The 21,869-nt window shown below is 43.8% G+C and overlaps 2 protein-coding genes across 4 annotated transcripts in view; both read right to left on the bottom strand.

Annotated features, from left to right (window-relative positions):
• The window catches only part of LOC140385117 (cytosolic non-specific dipeptidase-like), a 30,054-nt gene extending 17,408 nt beyond the window's left edge, over positions 1-12,646 (bottom strand). The window contains exons 1-7 of one of the 3 annotated variants that reach the window (XM_072466950.1): positions 12,386-12,646; positions 10,252-10,359; positions 8,318-8,461; positions 6,390-6,552; positions 5,026-5,144; positions 3,421-3,618; positions 1,945-2,029 (exon numbers count right to left, since the gene is read on the bottom strand). In XM_072466950.1, the coding sequence (XP_072323051.1) occupies positions 1,945-2,029; positions 3,421-3,618; positions 5,026-5,144; positions 6,390-6,552; positions 8,318-8,461; positions 10,252-10,359; positions 12,386-12,388 (820 nt within the window). In that variant the 5' untranslated portion in view covers positions 12,389-12,646. Of the gene's footprint in view, positions 1-1,944; positions 2,030-3,420; positions 3,619-5,025; positions 5,145-6,389; positions 6,553-8,317; positions 8,462-10,251; positions 10,360-12,050; positions 12,228-12,385 lie in introns of those variants that run through there. The other 2 variants (XM_072466948.1, XM_072466949.1) reach the window with 2 other exon arrangements.
• A 5,778-nt stretch (positions 12,647-18,424) lies between these two features.
• The window catches only part of fam91a1 (family with sequence similarity 91 member A1), a 75,004-nt gene continuing 71,559 nt past the window's right edge, over positions 18,425-21,869 (bottom strand). The window contains exon 24 of the mRNA XM_072466947.1: positions 18,425-21,284. Within this exon, the coding sequence (XP_072323048.1) occupies positions 21,105-21,284 (180 nt within the window). The 3' untranslated portion in view covers positions 18,425-21,104. The remainder of the gene's footprint in view (positions 21,285-21,869) is intronic.

The following is a 21,869-nucleotide window of genomic DNA, read 5'->3' as shown; positions in this document are numbered from 1 at the left end:
CGGGTTAGCCATCGGTTCCATATTGCTATGGGAACAGGTGAAAGTCTGTCTCAAGCACCGCTAGGTATGAGAAGAAAAACAACAGCAACTTTCAATGGTTTCCACACGCTTCCTGCTTTACAGCTTCCAAAGCTACAGCGAGGACTCCAACAGTGAGCAGAACAATATCTCGTAGCCATTCATTATTATCTCTTGTAGGTTTACATCTCTATTTTTAAACCTTAAAATGTAATTTTTTCTATGTCCACCTGTACACTGACGTTCAGGGAATTACACATCTGAAACTTTCACTCCTCTGCACCTCCAAACGCTGGTGTGGTGTAAATCCCAATTTCCCAAATTGTATCTCCCTCCTGACTAAATTGCATCTCCCACCTGCTTCCCCACCTTCCTAATCCGCCTATGACGTATTTTACTCACTTCTTACCCCGAGTCTCAACACATCAACATTTTGCTAGATATTTGTTATTTTTATTATTCATTCATGGGATGTGGGCTTCGCTGGCCAGGCCAGCATTTATTACCCATCCCTAATTGTCCTTGAGAAGGTGGTGGTGAGCTGCCTTCTTAAACCCCTGCAGTGTAGGAACACCCACAGTTACTTAGCATGCGGGGCTCACTAAGATACAGCAAAGAGATGCAATTTTCCTTCTATCGACATGCAAGCACACACATCAAAATTAAGAGTGTAAAATTAATAAACTAACAACATTGCCAGTTCTGGCAACATGAAGATGGAGCCCATTTAGCTCATTGTGCCTATCTTTGGTAGACCTAACCAAATCATCCCACCTTTCAATGCGACTGATGGCAGGTGGTGAGAGTGGGAGAGTTTCCTGGTTATACTACAGGTGGCAATGACAAACCACTGCAGTACTTTGCTGAGGATAATCATGGGCCAATCCAATGGAGGCCCATGGATATATCCACTGAAGTATCAAAGTTTCAGAGGACACCATTCATTCAGTCCTTACCAGAGACCCAGAGTAATGCTGTGGGGACCCAGGTTCGAATCCCGCCACTGCCGGTGGTGAAATTTGAATTGATTAAAAATCTGGAATTAAAATTCTAATGAAACCATTGTCGATTGTCGTAAAAACCCATCTGGTTCACTAGTGTCCTTTAGGGAAGGAAATCTGCCGTCCTTACCCGGTCTGGCCTACATGTGACTCCTGACCCACAGCAATGTGGTTGACTCTTAACGGCCTGTTCAAGGGCAATTAGGGATGGGCAATAAATACTGGCACAGCCTGCAGCACCCACGTCCCATGAACGAATAAAAAAGTGTTTCTCCCTATCCACTCTATCAATTATTTTAATGATTTGTATCGTTCTTTGTTCTTTAGGGTTTTGGCCACGATTGGTATCAGGCTTGGAGGGCTGGGGGGCCTACTCCTGTGCTGTATTGTTCTTTGACATTAAAAACTTCAATTAGATTACCCAATTAGGGGATACAATGGTTCAGTGGTAATGTCACTGGACTAAGCATCCAGAGGTTCAGGTCAACGCTCTCAAGCCAAGCCTGTGCAAACTACCCTCACAATCTAACTCTTTTAGGCAAGTATTGTTCTGATGAATTTGCGCTGTGCTCCGTCAAAGGCCGATATAAATGTCCTGAGGCGCAGTGCTCAGGACTGTTCCGATGGGGTATAACCTTTCCATACCTTTAGCAAATCTTTAATACACCTTTGCATTCCAGTGGCCCTGAGTTAAAAGGCAATAGATTGCTGTGCTTTCGACTGTTCTACCCGGTAAAAGTGCCTGGGTGGGCTTTTCAGCCGCGCCTGCTGCAGGAATTGTCACGGACGAGACCAGGGCCATTTAAAGGTCCATTGACCTCGGGTGGGAATTTCTGGTCTCAGGGCGTGCGCGGCTTAACAATCCCACCCTCTGTCTCGGAAAGTAATACACCTCCATTTTCATCACGTGTAAATTGATTCCTACCTAGGAGAGCTATTAGGTCAGTCATTGCCTCGTGTACTGTTCCCCCATATAGACCGGAGTGTAAATCCTGATTTGCACATTGTACCTGGGGACAGAAAATGCACAGATTACGAATCCACGACAAAAACAGCAATCTTTCGCCAAACGAATATAGAATTACGCAGGGACTCTAGCACAGAAACAGGCCATTCAGCCCATCCAGATCATGCTAGCGTTTATGCTGCACTCAAACTTCCTGCCATCCTTCTGTATCTCACGCCATCAGCATAACCCACAATTCTCTTCTCCCTCGTGTGCTTAACCAGCCTCCTAAATGTATCTATACTATTTTCCTCAACTTCTCCCTGTGGTAGTGAGTTCCACCTTCTCGCCGTTCTTCAGATAAAGAGGTTTCTTCTGAATTCCCTATTGGGTTTCTTGGTGACTATCCTGTATTGTTGGTCTCTGGTTTTGTCGTTCTCCACAAGTGGGAACATTCTCTCTGTGCCTACCCTCGCAAAACCTTTCACAACTTAAAGACTTCTACGAGATCTCAGCCTGCTCCTGTTCACCCTCTCCTGATAGCTATAACCTCAACATAATATACAACAATAACTTGGAGAGCTGAAGGCCGAGAGAGAGAGGACAACTTAGCTAAACGATGACAGGTGCACAGTGGAGCAGATGGAGTAGAGATGAGGAGCAAGCTGGTGGTGGGAAGATTAAGGAGGGATATGTGGTGTTCTTTGTGTTGCTTAATACTCAAGATGGACTTGTAGTGTACACAAAGACCACAAAAAGCTAAGTCAAATAAACAAAGCTAATATTTATTACACTACTTACACAGTTTGTTCACTATTCCTAAAGCAAGCAATATTATAACTAAACCTACAATCTACATTATACTAACACTTGTCTCATTCACATTATCTTAAATTGTTCTCAGCTCTGCTCCTCGTCACTCTAACCTTCTCTACACTCTCCACACTCTTCCAGAAGCTTGAGAGGCATTCCTATTTCTAAGTCTGCTCCCCAGCTCCATCTGGTGATCGATTATGATATTACATTAACCCTTTATGCACCAGACATTCTACATAATGTCACAAGATATAGGACAGGGAGGAGACTATGGAGATGGGGAAGAGTGAGGTTGGCAAGGGATTTGAAGGCAAGGAAGAGAATCGTGAAGTTGATTCATTGAGACAGCACATCAGTGCAGTTTGGCATGGACAGCAGTGATGGACATGTGGATTCTAGTATGTGTGAGGTCATGAGATGCATCATTCTGGATGTCTTATAGGTTTTGGATAATGGATGCAGAGTACCCTTATACATCAAATAAGAATGTTTTCTTTATTTTCCCAAACATAGTTCACCTGATTTCAGTAACTGCTCAAAAACCCTTTAGTTAACCTGAATCTCTTGTTGTTCAATTTGTTATTTGCCATCAAAACCACCTTCTTCCAGTTGGTTGAGATTATTCATTTCTCTTCGTACCTCTATAATGAAATAGCACAGCCCCCGTGTTCCGTAGGTCAGAGCTGGCTTCTTGCTTAACCAGGCACTGTCTGATATTACAATGTAGTCAATGTTGGAAAAGAAAGTCTCATTTTTCGCTTTTAAGAGTTCATCCAGTCCCTTAGATCCAGATTCCTCCATACCTTCAAAAATAAACTTTAAATTCACTGGCAGCTCCTGAAATGAAAGCAGAATGGAATGACTGAATCGCGAGAACTCCACGGCATCCCAGCAATTTTATTTCCCTCGCCAATGGCTCAAGTGCGGTTCCAACAACTTTCAAGAAGATTGATATTGGCCAGGACAAAGTAGCCCTCTTGATTGCCGCCCCGCCTACAACCCTAAACATTCACTCTCTCCACCACGGACACACAGCGGCGGCCGTGTGTACCATCTACATGATGCACTGCAGTGACCCGCCAAAGCTCCTTCAACAGCCCCTTCCAAACCTGCGACCTCTACCACCTAGAAGGAAAAACTTAGCAGATGCATGGGAACACCAGCCTGATTTGGAAATATATCGCTATTGCTTGTCTACGCCGGGTCACAATCCTGGAATTCCCTCCCTATTGGTACTGTGGGTGCACCTAGACCACATGGACTGCAGCGGTTCAAGAAGGCAACTCACCACCCCCTTCTCAAGGGGCAATTAGGGATGGGCAATAAATGATGGCCTGACCAGTGAGACTCACATCCTGCAAAAGAATAAAAAATGTCCTTTGCATCATCCCCTTCCAGTCAGGTGCAGCACCTTGGACAGTTCTCCTGGAGTTTTGCTGGCTGGGAAAAGGTCGATATCGCCCTTTTACACTTGTCAATTTGGCCAAAATACGATGAACACCACGCTCCAAGGTATGCATGCCGATGTCACTTTTGTCAATCTGACAATCTTTTTTTTATAAATTTAGCGTACCCAATTATTTTTTTCCCCAATTAAGGGGCAATTTAATGGGGCCAGTCCACCTACCTGCACAACTTTTGGTTGTAGGGATGAGACCCACGCAGACACGGGGAGAACGTGCAAACTCCACACAGACAGTGACCCAGGGCCGGGATCGAACCCGGGTCCTCGGCGCCGTGAGGCAGCAGTGCTAACCGCTGCGCCGCCGTGCTGCCCCTTGTCAATCTGACAATCTAAACTCGGTTTAAACTCATTTCCGAGGGCAGTTAAGAGTAATCCACATTGCTGTGGGTCTGGAGTCACATGTAGGCCAGACCGGGTAAGGACAGCAGATCTCCTTCCCTAAAGGACATTAGTGAACCAGATGGGTTTTTGCGACAATCGCGATACTTGTCGTGGTTACCGTTCCTGAGACTAGCTTCCAAATCCAGATTTATTAACCAGCTGCCGTGTTTGGATTAGAACCTGTGTCCCCCGGAGCATTTGCCTGGACCTCAGGATTTCTAGTCCAGTGATAATACCACTACAAGATTCTTTTTAAACCCTCCATCTCTGACCAAGCTGATGACTATCTATTCTAGTAGCCCCTTGCAATTCTCGGTGCCAAATATTTTCTGCTGCTGCTCCTTACGACATTAAAAGGCGCTATATAAATGCAAGATGTTGTTGTAAGTGGTACCCACTTGCTTCAGTGCTTGAAATGCTTCAATGGCGTGGAGCCAGGCTAAAACAGGTCCTTTGTCATCTGAGGATCCACGTCCGTAAAGATTACCTTCACGAGATTCGGAGAGGAGTGCCGTTACTAAAGGCAGGAAAATTACTTCCACTTGGTGACACATATCTGCACCACCAGAACACAATCAAAATAAACCAGCAACGTACATTTGTAAAGCGCCTTTCGCACAGCGAACGGTCACTAGCTCCTTCACAGGTTATCAAACAAAATCTGACACCGAACCTCACAGCATGATTGAATGAATCACAGAAGCACAGCAGGAGAGCCATTCGGCCCATCCTGTCTCTCCTGGTTCATTGGTAAAGCTATCCGCTAAATCCCAAATGGTTGAAGGAGATATTAGGACGGGTGACCAAAGGCTTGGTCAAAGAGGTAGGTTTTAAGAAGTGCCTGAAAGGAAAAAAAGAGGGAGTGAGGTGGGAGAGGTTTAGGAGGGCGACGTGGGGTGGGGGGGGTCAGTTCGCTTAGTTAGCTGGACGGCTGGTTCGTGATGCAGAGCGATGCCAACAGCACGGGTTCAATTCCCGTGCCGGCTGAGGTTATTCATGAGGTCCCCGCCTTCTCAACCTTGACCTTCCCCTGAGGTGTGGTGACCCTCAGGTTAAATCAGCAGTAAGCTCGGAAAGGGGAGAGCAGCCTACGGTCCTCTGGACTTTCATTCATTTAGAGAGGGAGTTCGAGAGCTCTAGACAAAGACAGCTGAAGACGTAGTCGCCAATGATGGAGCAAAGAGGACAGAATTTAGCAGAGCGTAGAGATCTAAGGGGGATGTAGATTTGGAGGAGATTACAGATAAGGAGAGGCGAGGCCATGGAGTGAATTGTAAACAAGGTTGAGAATGAGACCTGAAGTTAAACATAGCATTACCGAAGGGAGATTCTTGTTAAAGCGTGTTTAAGGGACACAAAGTGTGCATAAGGTGGTTTTGCACCATCTGTTTGAGTTAGTGTTCCTACAGGAATAAAGGGTCTCAATGCAGTGGTAATGCAGTCTAGAAAATGAAATGAAAATGAAAATTGCTTATTGTCACGAGTAGGCTTCAATGAAGTTACTGTGAAAAGCCCCTAGTCGCCACATTCCGGCGCCTGTTAAGGGAGGCTGGTACGGGAATTGAACCGTGCTGCTGGCCTGCCTTGGTCTGCTTTAAAAGCCAGCGATTTAGCCCAGTGTGCTAAACCAGCTAGAACAGCAAGAAGGTAATGAAATAGACATTGAAAATTCCTCTTGAAGAAAATGAAAATAATCACGGTGGCCCAACAGCCAATGTGAGTTGAAGTAATATAAAAGTTAGTACCCAGTCACAATACTGACCATCCTTTTCTGTTAGCAGGTATGGGTCTGTAGACCATCCATCCTCGAATCTTGCAGGTTGAACATCAACATGCCCATAAATGCCGACCGTAGTTTTATTTGGATCTTTTCCCAATTTGCCCAACACCACTGGAGGTAATGGAATTATTTTTCCACTGGGGAGCTACAGAGAGCAAGGGGCAGATCACATAAGGCAAAGCAGTAAACATACATTAGGGTGCAGAAGGAGGCCATTCAGTCCATCAAATCCATGCTGGCCTTCTGCAGAACAATCCAATCAATTCCATTCCCCCACTCTATTCCCTTAGTCCTGCAAGTTTATATCCTCAAATTCCTTTTGAAATCATTGATCATTCTTGTTTCCAGCACCCTTCTAGGCAGCTAATTCCAGGTCATTCCCACTCACTGAGTAGTAAAGTTCTTCTTCACCCCCCCCCTCCCCCCCCGCCCTTGCCCACCCCTGTCCATCTCTTGCCCCAAACTTCAAATCTGTGACCCCAGTCCATGTGCCCATCAGCTGATGGGAACTGATTTTCCTCATCTGATCAAAACCTGTTATAATTTTGAATACCTCTATTAAATTATCAAACAAAATATTAATCGATAAATGTGTTGATGGAGCAGAGGCTTGTCAAAGTCAAGTTTAAAATTTTGCACAAAATAATGTTATGCCTTTCAGTGACCATCTGAGGACTGAAATATTATACCTTTCGTACCAAATCGTAATAAAGATTCAATTATTAATTACTTTCCAAATCTACTCTCAAAGGGCTACGGCTTGATGTTCTGTCAGCAAATTACACAGAACCTACAGAATAAGTACCGGCCATTCAGCCTAACTGGTCCATGCTGGTGTTAATGCTCCACTTCCTCCCCCTTTATCTCACTCTATCAGCAGAACCTTCTATTCTTTCTCCTGCAGGCTCATGTTGAGCTTCTACTTCAATGCGTCTAATCTTTGCGTTTCCACCACTCCCTGTGGCACGTTATCATGTTACGTTGGACAATCAGGATGATTCCTGGTCATGAGTTGCTGATCTCAGTACTTGGAGGAAATGCCAACATAAAAAGCCAACGCAAGGAGAGGGTAAACCACGTGAGGGGCATCCCTGGTCAGTCGCCCACATCCCTTAGTAATACCTTTGGGAACCATGAAGGAGATTATGAGTTTGAAAGGCTGAATTTTCAGTGAAGCATTTTTGATCCATTTCCAGGATGTAGGCACTCACGGTAAGGCCAGTGGTTATTGTCCATCCTTAAGTTCCCCAATGTAACAATTTGACATGACTGAAAGGCTTGTCCAGAATGTATTGCTCAACCCTAATTGCCCTTGAACTGAGTGGCTTGCTAGGCTATTTCAGAGGGACTGTTAAGAGTCAACCACATTGCTGTGGGTCTGGAGTCACATGCAGGCCAGACCGGGTAAGGACGGCAGACTTCCTTCCCTAAAGGGCATTAGTGAACCAGATGGGTTTTTAAGGCAATGATTTCATGGTTCCTGTTACTGAGACTAATTACAGGTTTATTCATTGATTTTAAATTCTACCTTCCATGGTGGGATTTGAACCCATGTCCCCAGAGCATTAGCTGTCCAATGATACTGCCACTACACCACCATCTCTCCACCTCACAGTTGAGTGTCAACCACCTTATGACAAATCATTTTTCCTGACACCAGCTTTACAATTTCCAAATTCTCAAACTCCAATGTGGGGTTTGAACTCACTGGATTATTACTGCAGGCCTCTGTATAAGTCCAGCAACAGACCGACTACACCACCATAATCATGATTGGGACCAGGGAGATTCAAGTCAAAGTGATGGTTGCACATGTCTACAAATTTGGAGTGTATCTAAACTGATGGGAAATTATTTCCTTGCATTGTGTATAAAGTGCAAAGGATCCATCAGGTTGCGTTATGCTGTACCTCCTCATTGCCCACATCTGTTAGCTCGACGGTTCCTCCAAGGCGTTTGATTGTCTCGCCCACAACTTGCATCATTCGAATCACGTCATCTCTCTTAGTCGGATTAGAGGATTCACTCTGGATTCCTATCCATTCTTTCAGATGCTGTGAATTGAAATTGTTGCACAATGATGTCCTTAACACAACCAAATCTCTACAAATGTATCCCCGACGAGAGGCGGAATGAGCAGTTAATCACCACACCCTTGAACATAGATATTCCTTGGATTGTGCTATGCTCCCAGCTAAGGATCTTGTGGACATAGAATGTTAACTTGGCTTGGGGTGAGCGGAGGGGAAATATTCCCAATAACATTGTTAAACATCAACAACATAGTACAAAGAATTAATGGGGGGCAGGCGGCTTTTCTGACTTGACACATAAAATGCTAGGCCTGTATAGCAAAGAGGGAGGCCATTCAGCCTATCATCCCTGTGCTGAGCCTTTGAAAGAGCGATTCAGTTAATCCCTTTCTCTGGCTCTTTCCCTGTGAACCTGCAATTATTTTTCCATCACTGGTATAAATAAATAGGCACAACTGTGGGTATTCAGTCCCACAAGCCTTCTCTGCCATTAATTAAATCATCACTGACCGTGACCTCAGCACCCACTTTACCTGCCTTAACTTCATATCCCTTGATGCCCCTTTTCAATAAGAAATGACCAACTTTAGTCTTTAAAGATTAAGCTCCCCCCCCCATTCTTGATTTCCCCCATCAGAGAGAAACAGTATTTCTATATCTATCCTTTAATATTTTAAACACCTCAATCAGAGCGCTCTTCAGTCTCCTCTGCTCGAGGGAATACAAGCCTAGTCTATGCAAGCTGCCCTCATAATATCGCTCTTTCAGCCCAGCGTCTTTTGAAGAATCTGTGCTGCACGCACTCTGAAGTCAAGCCGTCCTTTCTGAGATGCTGTGCCCAGGACTGAAGGCAGTCACTCCACATGGAATCTTAGTAAGGCCGCACTCCAGAAACCTGAGGACTACTGACCAGGGAGTGCTGCACTGACTATCTGATGAGACGTTAAGCCAAGCCCCTGTCTACCCTCTCAGGTGGAAGTTAAAGGTCCCGTGGCACTATTTTAAAGAGGGGTAAGGGAGTTCTCCCCGGTGTCCTGGCCAATATTTATCCCTCAACCAAAATCACTGGAACACATTATCTGACCATTAACACATTGCTGTAGGCGGGAGCTTGCTGTGCGTAATCTGGCTGCCACATTTCCTGCGTTACGACACTGACTCCACTTCAGAAAAGGACTTAATTTGGCTGGAAAACAACCCGGATTTCCTGAGGTCATGAAATGCACCGTTTGTAACTGAGCCTCAATTCTAAACCAGGCACCAGAGAATTGGTACCTATTTTGCAGAATTTCTCCCTATTCCAACTGTTCCAGCCAAGCGTCCCTTGTTCCTGCCCCTGACTCCAACAGGAATTCTCCCAGCCAGAAGAGAGTTCAGTCCATTGTATATTTCCAAGTGTGGGCAGAGTTCACCATGCACCTAATGAATGTTTAACATTGAAGTCACTCTGCCGTAGTTGCAACATACTCACACCCTTGGAGAGGAGGTTATCCAAATAACACTTTATGTCGCTGGGTAAATTCAACCTAGAGTAATCCCAGCCCCCAGCTATCTCATTTCCCCCCCAAAAATAAATAAATAAGGACTCCCACAAACCTTCTGAAATGCCTATGCCATCTAAGAACTCAGCTAAGGAGAACGTGTGAAACCTTTTTAATCAACGTGGCCATCAACTTTACTCATTGTGTGCCTCCTGCGAAAATTCCCCAGTGAAAGTTTACTGGGGGGAACCTTGCCATGTACAGCGAAAGAGCAATAACATAATCTATACTATCCCAACTCTGACAGCCAAGTGTGCAGGCGAACCTTACCTGGACATAGTCATCCTGATGTTCATCAATATACTGGAACACCTGGTCCAGGGGAGGTGAGGCTTGCATCGCAAAATGCAAAAGCAAACTGAAAATGGCGAATGTAAGCTGTAAAGAAGGTTGCACTGAAGAATTAGGATGCTTGGGTGAGAACGCAATGACTACTGAACACAGCACTTTCCTTGCCCTCATTGTCAGAATTAATAGAGACTTCAAAGCGACTAACAAAATAAAGAAGGGAGAAATATCCTCAGAGATAAGTGTTTAACAACACAAAGCTTTAAGACAGAGATAGATAGGTCCTTGGTTAATAAGGGGATCAGGGGTTATGGGGAAAAGGCAGGAGAATGGGGATGAGAAAAATATCAGCCATAACTGAATGGCGATGGGCAGCATAGCGGTGCAGTGGTTAGCACTGCTGCCTCACGCTGCTGAGGTCCCAGGTTCGATCCCGACCCTGGGTCACTGTCCGTGTGGAGTTTAAACATTCTCCCCGTGTTTGCTTGGGTTTCGCCCCCACAATCCAAAGATGTGCCGGGTAGGTGGATTGGCCACGCGAAATTGCCCCTTAATTGGAAAAATTGAATTGGGTACTCTAAATTTTAAAAATATGATTGAATGGCGGAGCAGACTCGATGGGCAGAGTGGTCTAATTCTGCTCCTATGGTCTTATGGTCTTCAGTAACATGAGTGACAGCATTTAATAAGGTGAAACTAGATAAATAGGTAAGGGAGAAAGGAATAGAAGGGTGATCAGGTGAAACAAAGCAAGTGGGAGGAGGCTCATGGGGAGCATAAATATCACAAGAAACAGAAAGTGTTGGATTAACACAGCAGGTCCGGCAGCATCTGTGGAGAGACACACAGAGTTGATGTTTCGAGTTTGGGGTGACTCTTCAGAGTGTGAAGAGCAGCCACAGGGACTCGAAATGTTGGGTGGGATTTCCTGGCCCGCCAAAGCTTTAAAAAAAAAATTTGGAGTATCCAATTCTTTTCTTTCCAATTAAGAGGCAATTCAGCGTGGTCAATCCACCTAGCCTGCACATCTTTGGATTGTGGGGGTGAGTCCCACTCAACACGGGGAAAATGTGCAAACTCCACACGGACAGTGACCCGGGGCCGGGATCGAACCTGGGTCCTCGGCGGAGCGAGGCAGCAGTGCTAACCATTGCGCCGCCGTGCCCCGTTGGTCAAAGCTGGCCGGTGCAGGCTCAATGGGCCGAATGGCCTCCTTCTGCACTGTAAATTATATGATTCTATGATTGTTTCATTTTCATTGCTTTTCTAAGCATCTTAAAACTACTTGGGGCTACTTGTTACACTGCCAAAACAACTCAAGTCAACAATTGTCCATTTTCTTTGGCTTATTTCTCACTGCTAACAGAACTTAATTAAAGGGAAAATCTTAACTAACAGCTGGAAGAGTTTATGAAATGCCTTATTGAATTCGGTCACTCATGTTACTAAAGCTCTGCGTTGTGAAACACTTATTTCGGTGGATATTTGTTCGTTTAATAATTATGCTTCCGTTGACACTCCCGTGGAGAAAAAAACCCGCAATCCATCAAAATAAAAAAAATCTCTTTATTCCTATTTTTTATGCAATGCTAAACTTGATGTAACCCAACAGTAAAGACAAATATCTTGCATTCGAATTGCAACCGGTTAAAAGTTATCCCGGTGATCGTGTTTCCAATAATCAGCCAGAAAGGTGTAAAACATTGGTCAGAACAATTGACACCGTTATTCCGGCCACTTTGCAGACTTCCAGACATTAACAGCCAAGAAACTGAACTTACATGAGTTGGTCGTTCGGTTTCGCATGGGCAAGTTCTCACAGAGTCACATATAAGTGTTACAGCACAGGAGCAGGCCGTTCGGCCCGTTTTGTCCTCGTCCGCCCTCCAGTTGAACAAGCACACATTTGATGAAAAGCATTGGGCTAACATTAAGCATTGTGTAGCGGAATAGCACAGTTACTTTGTTACAGACTGTGTTTGCATTTCTCTGGCTGTTCAAAGGTACACAGAACGTATCATGGAAACGGAATGCAACTGAAAAGTGAGTTAGTTCTGTTAATGTTGGCTGATATTAAAAAATAATGTGCTAAGTGGAACATTGGCAACAGACTTACCATGATCAGAGGCTAAATTATTAGCAGAGTCAAATCGAACTTAAGTATCACTCTCCGCCTTTAACAAAATCTGCCTCATTTGTTCTATTCCTTCCAACACTTGGAGCCAGTGAGCACGGTCCTTAGTGTAATAAGCGTTCAAGCTTTTGCTGCAAATTGGTTTCAACTGCCTTTTCCTTGAGGAAAGCTTATGCTAAACAGTTAGGATCGCCAAGTTAAACAAACAGCTTTGTGTAAAAAAAAAATGCATTGAAAGTGGCCAAGAGGAGGGTTTTGCAGAAAACAGCGTTTTAATTGCAAATTAAATTGTCTTCATTTTTCTTGAGCGCGAGTGGTGGAATTTTTTATTGCTTTCATGTCATTTACTGCATCACATGCTGGTCAACCGGTTTGCCAAATAAATTTTGTTCATGAACTCTCCTGCTCCTTTATCGAGCCAGAATAATTTCACTGTTTCGCAAAGCGGGATGTTACATGTGATTTCCAGTTGGTGTCACCAGAGCCACGTTGAAAAATAGTTTTCAAGGCGGACAACAGGTTTTGGGAAAATGCATTTAAAGTGGCCAAGAAGAGGGTTTTGCAGAAAACAGCGTTTTAAGTGCAAAGAGAGAAAGGAAAGATTAAAACACAATGGTGTGACTGCAAATTGTCGAACTGCCTTTGCACTGGCAATTTGACACCAAAATTATATAATGATAATCTTTATTGTCACAAGTAGGCTTACATTAACACTGCAAAGATGTTACTGTGAAAAGCCCCGAGACGCCACATTCCGGCGCTTGTTCGGGTACACTGAGGGAGAATTCAGAATGTCCAATTCACCTAACAGCACGTCTTTCGGGACTTGTGGGAGGAAACCGGAGCACCCGGAGGAAACCCACGCAGACACGGGGAGAACATGCAGACTCCGCACAAAGAACAAAGAAAAGTACAGCACAGGAACAGGCCCTTCGGCCCTCGAAGCCTGCGCCGACCATGCTGCCCGTCTAAACTAAAATCTTCTACACTTCCTGGGTCCGTATCCCTCTATTCCCATCCTATTCATGTATTTATCAAGATGACCCTTAAATGTCATTATCGTCGTGCTTCCACCTACTCCGGCAGCGAGTTCCAGGCACCCACTACCCTCTGTGTAAAAAACTTGCCTCGTACATCTCCTCGAAACCTTGCCCCTCGCACCTTTAACCTATGCCCCCTACTAATTGACCCCTCTACCCTGGGAAAAAGTCTATCCACTCTGACTATGCTCCTCAACCTCCTTCGTTCCAGTGAGAACAAACCAAGTTTATTCAATCTCTCCTCATAGCAACCTCTCCACACAGACAGTGACCCAAGCCGGGAATCGAACCTGGCACCCTGGAGCTGTGAAGCAACAGTGCTAACCACTGTGCTAACGTGCCCACCATTCATCAATATGTTCAAATGTTATTTCCCTGTGCTCGCTGACCTATATCACCCTAGATTTTAAAATCCTCATCCTTGCTTTCAAATCCCTCCATGGCCTCACCCTATCTAACTAATCGTCTCCATCCCAACAGCCCTCCGAGAACTCTGCACTCCTCCAACACTCTTGTACATGCCTGATTTTAATTGTTCCACCAGCCTTCTGCTAAGACATTCCCTCCCTAGGGTTCCCCACCTCTCTCGCTTGCTTTAAGAACCCTCAAGATCTACATTCTTGACCAATCATTTCTCCATCTGCCCTAATATCAGTTTAGGTAAATCGGTGTCTGCTTTGTCTTTGTAATGTTCCTGTGATGAACTTTGGGACTTTTGTTTTTAATGTTAAAGGCCCCGCCTAAATACAAATGCTGTTGTTCTCTATTTGCTTTTCCCAACTCGTCGATGTCTGCATGGGATCCGGTGTTCCTGGAACGTTTGTCGCACTGTGGAATGATTTGCCCATTGTTTTAATCAGGCCACTTTCTTCCCCCTTCTCAGGGTACTTTGCCTGGGATGCTCCCCACTACATAGGGGTGCACAAACAGCCACTTCCAGCAAGTTAGGTACTCGTGTTAGGAATTTGGGAGACCTATCTTACATTCAGCTCTCCTGGGCTCTCCTCCCTTTCAAACTGCAACACTTCGCTGTGCAGCTGATCATGGATACAATTATTTAATTCTTTTTGCTACTCCATTTCCTGTTTCACTGTTTTCCTCACGACATATTAAATCTTTAATAGCTCCTGACAGGAAGGGGAGTAGGATTGCTGTAAACAAGTCCCAAGTTTTGCTGAAACATGTCCAAGTGTTGCATCTTTTCTGAATTAAATAAAGGACGGGGAACAATAATTTCCCGGTGCATTTGCCATGGCAATGCATGGACAAACGATAGTTGACTTGCCAGCCAATCAGCACGCTTTTCACATGCAGCATAAATTGTTGCTCCCTTTGAAATTTGGCATTCTTACATAGGTCCTGAGGAGCGCAAGACAAAAACTTCAACAACATCCCTCTTCTTTTTAAAAAAAATAAATTTAGAATATCCAATTCATTTTTTCCAATTTCTTTTTCTTCTTTTTTATAAATTTAGAGTACCCAATTATTTTTTCCAATTAAGGGGCAATTTAGCGTGGCCAATCCACCTAATCTGCACATCTTTGGGTTGTGGGGATGAAACCCACGCAGACACGGGGAGAACGTACAAACTCCACACGGACAGTGACCCACGGCTGGGATTCGAACCCGGGTCCTCAGTGCCGTAGGCAGCAATGCTAACCAGTGCGCCACCGTGCTGCCCTAACGTCCCTCTTTTCTGAGCAATATTCAAGTTGTGTATTACCAAGGAAATTGGATTGTGTTATTGAAATTTTAAACTGGACATAAGTTTGCATACTGCTGAAATAATATTATCGGTTTTGCATTTCTGGGGCTGTTTTAAATAATAATAGGCATTAGCTTGATCAGCCAATTATTTGAGATAAAAAACAAGAGCAGAAATTTAAATATATGGTTGTTAAGTTGTGCATCGAGTGCATTTCAGGATTACTTTTCCTGACCTTTCATTGTGGGGAATTTTGGGCAGCAAAAAAGGTCAGATACATTTTGTCAAGTCTTAGTCTCTCGTGTTGCCTCACGATTTCTGGGGTTCCTAGTATTCTCCAGTTAGGCAGAGATATTGAGATATGCACAGAAGGAGGGACAACTGAGTGAAGAGAATAATTACTGAGAACGCAAATGGCAAAAGGTGCAAGAGAGGAAGTTGGAGATTTAGATGTCATGATTGAAATTACCGGATATTTCTAGGTTAAGTAAAGATACCATCTCCATCCTCACCTGCAGATAAACCTTAATGGATCCCATGCTATGTTTGCCTTGTTGACGATCCATTAGGTATACGATGATGGAGTATGCAACATGTGCACTAACATTTTCATCCCGTGATCCAAACCTCAGCAAGGCTTGGAAAGAAGGTAACATTTGATCAAGGTTCAACAAGCCGTTGGGAGGGTTTTGAGCGTTATAAGGTGCTGTCTCATGTTTGCCACATCTGAGGGTGGGTAGGCAATACTTTGAATACTGACTACATCAAGTACACCCCATATCAACATCTGGGAGACTCAATTTGATAAAGTAAGAGCACTAATGGTTTAAAATGGAGATACCACAAGGAAGGAATGAAGATATGTATTGAGATGTATGCGTCATAAGGGCTTTTTACTCTGTGGAGTGCTAAGCACTGAAGCTGCCTCCTATGAAAAACCAGGGGCCACAGTCTGAGAATACAAGGTGGAGCATTTAGGACTGAGATGCGGAGGAATTTCTTTATCCAGAGTATGGTCAGCCTGTGGAATTCATTAGCATGAGAAAGCAGTTGAGATAAAAACACGGTTTTAAAGCTGTTAGATATAGCACTTGATGCAAGGGGGATCAAAGGATATTGGGGAGGGGGGACGGTGGGGAGGGGGGACGGTGGAGAGATGGTGGGATCAGGTTATCGACAGATGATCAGGCATGATCATAATGAATAGCAGAGCAGGCTCGAAGGGCCAAATGGCCTCCTCCTGCTCCTACTTTCTATGTTTAGAAAGTAGTTGATGGACCCTTCAAATACACTCTGGTCATTTCTATAAGCTATAGTAATGTGACTGCCTGTTTTACATGGGCATTATTGCCAATAAGTGTTCTGCCCTCTTGTGCATCCCCAATTCTTATGGCTCCACTAATGGCAGCTATACCCTCAGCTGTTTAGATCCCAAGCTCTGAAATTTTCAGCCTAAAGCTATCCAACCAACATTTTGGCCACCTGTCCTAATCTCTCCTTTTGTGACTTGGTGTCGAATGCTCCTGCAAAGCACCATTGGATGTTAAAAGGTGCTACAGCAATGCACGTTTTTGTTGTCAGCAACAAGGCATACAAGGACATCTTCAGACCATTACAATGCATGTGGGCCACAGTAGGGCTGTGCTGACACTTCCAACTGTCTGCCAGAAATTAGCTGAATTTTAAAATAGTCAAAGATCTGGTGAAATGGATTCCCGCCCCAGTTCCCACTTCCATGAAACCCAAATAACAACCGTTTCAACTTAACACAAACGTTATCCTCGTTGTTCATTTCTGGATTGATGGATGTCAAACTTAGCTTGACTCTCCGAGCACAGCTTTCCTCATTGCTGACTTAAACTTGTAAAGTGCTCAACACAGGTGATTATTGCAAACACTGATGTGCTTACTTGAACCGAAACCCCCCAACAAAAATTATCAAACTTTAAATGTTCTGGAATTCGTAAATTGCCAGGACACATAAACTAGGGTTGGATTCCCTGCAGCTTAGAAAGTCAAGGGATGATTTGACTGAAGTTGGAGATATCAAGAGGGTAGATAGAGAGAAATAATTTCTGCTGGTGGGAAGTCTAGAGGGGGCACAGGCCAAAAGTTAGAACCAGCCTATCGGGTGAAATTAGGAAACACTTATTCACCCAAAGGACGATAGAGGTTTAGAACTCCTGCAAAAGGCAATTGATGCCAGATGTATTGTTAGTTTTAAATCCGAGATAGATAGATATTTGTGACGCACTGATGTTAGCGTATATGGACAAAAGGGATGGCAAAAGGAGTTTGGTCACAGATCAACAATGATTTCATTGATTGGTGGAACAGACTGGGAGGTCCAAGTGTGCTCCTCCCAATCCTATGAACAGCCAGAAGATAGTTGGGGTCAAAATTCTTTATCCTTCCACAGGGCTCTCACTGTAGCTTTGCAAAACTTGTATCATTAGAAACAATGCGCAGGTTCATGCGACTCATTCCTGGCTAATAAGGGTTCTTTATGAAGAAACATGAGCAGGTTGGGCGTATACCCATTGGAGTTTAAAAGAATGAGGGGTGATCTTACTGAAACATACAAGATGTTGAATGGACTTGACAGGGTGAAGTTTCCGCTTGTGGGAAAGACTAGAACTACATAATCCAGTTTAAGAATAAGGGGTCTCCCTTTTAAGGCTGCGACGAGGTTTCGCTCAGAGGTTGGTGCTTTGGAATTCTCTTCCCCAGAGTGGAATCAAGGGTTATTGGCGCGGGGGGTGTGTGTGTGTGTGTGTTGGGGGGGGGGGGGGTGGCAGACAGTAAAGTGGGGACCACAATCAAATCGGCCAATATTTCATTGTATGGCAGCGCAGGTTCAAAGGACTCAAGTCTTGCGTTTCCCTGTTTCAACACCTTCATATCAAGGTACAAATTCAATGGATTAAAATAAGGCAACGATGAGAGCAGAGATGGAATACTGCGAACGACAAAACCATACTTTCAAAATAATAATAATAATCATCGCTTACAATCACAAGTAGGCTTCAATGAAGTTACTGTGAAAAGCCTCTAGTCGCCACATTCCGGCACCTGTTCGGAGAAGCCGGTACGGGAATTGAACCCGCGCTGCTAGCCTTGTTCTGCATTACAAGCCAGCTGTTTAGCCCATTGTGCTAAACCAGTCCCTAAAGTAACCTGCCACTGTAATAACATTTAAGCAGAGAATGGAACAGATCAGTGTAGTTCTGTGGATCTGTACAACCCACGTGAAAATAAAAGTGGAAATGCTGAAAATCTTGTTAACATTTATTGGCGATATTCTTCCAAGATAATATGCATAATAAATGTCCAACATGAATCAACAGTCTCACCATTGAAAAAAAGGTGCCATATTTCAGAGGTCAGATTTCACCGACTAAACAACTTTTTCTTTTGCAAAACAAGATGAACATCTGTAGGAGTACGTAGCGTAAGAAAAAGACAAATGGTCATTGCCTAACAACAAGGTGCATTAAAGGTATCCATGAACTTATACACTTGATGCCTTTATTTATATATATATATATATATATATATATTTGCGAAGATAACACACATCCATTGCACCTTAGGGCTGAAGGGCACCACAGAAAATGAGACGAGAATACTCCTGAAATTTCGCTAGCATATGGATCACAAAAGACAAGTACACAGAGTATATGGTAATTTAACTGATTCACTGCCGTCCAGCATCATCTGTGCAACATCGCTGCTCCTAGGCAGACCACCAAAAGGCACCGCGGCAACTATCCACAACCTGGGATGCGGATCGCTATAACTGAGCTGGTGAGGGCAATACAGAGCGAATGAGCCAATGACACTTGGATAATGAACCTTCCAATTCCACACGTCAGATACCTTAATGCTTTCGTAGAAATTAAATTGACTTTTTAAGTAACAGCTCAAACTGTGCACAAAGAGCAGCTTTGCAATGGATTTGAAAAGAAAAAAATCTGTTGTTTGCAAGAGAGTCTTTATTGGTCACTTCACTTCCCCAAACCATTTCCTCAATTAAAAAAAAAAAATGAGCATAACTTAAAAATAGAAACTGTTAAATTCAGAATCCCTCCAAATCAACTTCAGCAGTGGGATCCTGAAAAAAAAGGTATGAAATAATCAATGCAACTGTTATTGAAGCCAGAGTTACAGCAGGTCGAGAGTTAAAAACTATTTATACGGTTATGCAAAAATAGACCCTTACAGTAGACAGAATTTCTATTATTAAAAAAGGTACATTTAACTTAATTGAGACCTTTCTCCAGATATCTTCACACAATTTTACATGGGCCTGAATACAGTGAAACTGATATGTTGCACAAACATACTTGATATCAGAGTACAGCATGTTATCTTTCAGAAATCGCAAATCGAGGGCAGGCATCAATTAATGAAACTAGATTGTGCGGCCGTGGGGTGACTGGCATACCAGCTTAAGTCAATAATGCGTTTTCAACTGAAACAGCACAAAAAACAATCATAGTTTTCCCCCTTCAACTGCACTTTTATGACAGTATTAAATAGACAATATTTGCAGTACATTAAATACCAGCCAATGCTGTAACATTCAGAACCATGAAGATCTTACTCCAAAACTGTGCTCGTGCAATAACATTCACAAGTTTAAAGTGGTGCCCGAAATGTACTTCAACATTATCCTTCAATCGTGTGCACCAATGTTAACTGACGGTGGACTCGCTTTCAATTTGATTCTGGTTTTTTAAAAATAAATTTAGAGTTCCCAATTCCTTTTTTTCCCAATTAAGGGGCCATTTAACCAATCCACCTACCCTGCATATATTTTAGGGTTGTGGGGCTGAGACCCACGCAGACACGGGGGAGAATGTGCAAACTCCACACGGACAGTGACCCGGGATCGAACCCGGGTCCTCGGCGCCGTGAGGCAGCAGTGCTGCCCTGGTTTCATTTTGGATTTGAGGTACGTTTTTGCTCCCTACCAGCTACCACTCAGCAGCTCAAAGGGTGAACAGTTACAAAAACTACCAGTTCAGCCAATTGTTTAAAGGGTTCTGATAACGGTCAACATTTATGCTTGACCACCGGTCACCAGTTGCTAACTAGACTACTAAACTTTGATTCCAATCATCCCTTAGGCACCAAGGTAGAGAGAAAACTGGCCAAAATTGTTGCACGAGAGCATGGTCACCATTCCAGATTGTTGCAGTGGATGTTAAAGCTCATCTTCCCATTGTATTTATACGTGTTTGGGGGGGATGGAGGGAGGGTCGAGTGATTGTGCCAATTGTATTTAAAATAAAAAGCTGAATATGTTTAGTTTCCAATCTGTGGAGGTTAAGGGGAAATCACCAAGAAATTCTTCAAACCGAAACAAGCAACCAGTCTGTTTACAGTTACCCAAGAGATCATCTCCTTCAGCAGTTTTCACAAGAAAATTAAATCACACAAGAGTCCTTAGTTTTTTTTATTAAAACATTATTAAGGTGCTATATAACCACATCAATATGTATCAGTGTGTAAAACATGTCTGTCCTGCAGGAACTGGGAATGAGAGAAAAGGGCGAGACAGAGAGCGAGAGAAAGGGCCAGAGAGAGAGAGAGCAAGAAAGGGCCAGAGAGAGAGAGAGAGAAAGGGCCAGAGAGAGAAAAGGGCCAGAGAGAGAGAAACGGGCGAGAGGGAAAGCTGAGAGCTGAGTACGAGGAAGACAAATGAGAGAGAAAGACAGGGTGAGAAAAGGTGATTGGTGACGGTGGTGGGGTGATAAAGGTGAAGGGTGAGAGAGAGAGGAGAGAGAAGGAAAGAGAATGGCAAGTGGTGACAGAGAGGTAGAGAAAGGCTAGGGGAGGGAGGTAGAGATAGAGAGAGAAAGGCAAAAGGGGAGAAAGAAAAAAGGCAAGGAGAAAGAGAGACATTCTGACTTGCACGGGATGAGCAGTATTTTAACAAGACAAATGGCGTTTAATTAGTTTGGTCCTTGTGCAATCGAGCAATATGTAGAGATAAGGGAGACCTTCCAATCCATTCAGACAAAACACCATCTTTGAAGATCAGATTCTTGGCTGGAAGTGGAACTCCTACATCAACGGACGGTGATTGAGTAAATAAAGTTGTAATACTACTATCCGAGTCGCCAGTTTCCTGAACACAAATCACACGAGAACTTCAGTTATGAGAAGCAAGCTTGGTTAAAAAACCTTTTCCAGAAACATATCAATTATAGTCAATGTTTCCTCATCTATCTCCTCTGTGACTTTCGGAATACTCACACTTATTTGAAGGAGTTGGTTTCTGCCTGGTCGGCACCAACATTTATTGTAATGCACAACCAGAACACTAACACACCACGAATAAACTCTACTCGTATAGTGACTTTGATACAAAGAAATGCGACAAGGAGCATTATAAAACAACCTGGAGCTCTTTTCACTAGAAAAGGAGGCTAAGGAATGACCCGAGAGAGACCTTTAAAAATCACAATGGCATTCAAGAGGGAAGACATAGAGAAGGGATTTTCACTTGTAGAGGAGACCAAAATTAAGAGGTATAAATGCAAGATAAATCCGATAAGAGAATTCAGGAGGAACTTATTTGTCAAGAAAGTGGTGAGAATATGGAACTTGTTATCGCAAGGAATGGTTAAAGCAAATAACATATGGGCGACACGGTAGCACAGTGGGTAGCACTGCTGCTTCACAGCGCCAGGGTCCCTGCTTGGGTCACTGC

Source organism: Scyliorhinus torazame, chromosome 11, assembly GCF_047496885.1.
Source record: "Scyliorhinus torazame isolate Kashiwa2021f chromosome 11, sScyTor2.1, whole genome shotgun sequence".
Lineage (NCBI taxonomy): Eukaryota > Metazoa > Chordata > Chondrichthyes > Carcharhiniformes > Scyliorhinidae > Scyliorhinus > Scyliorhinus torazame.
This window is presented reverse-complemented; position numbering and strand designations above follow the sequence as displayed.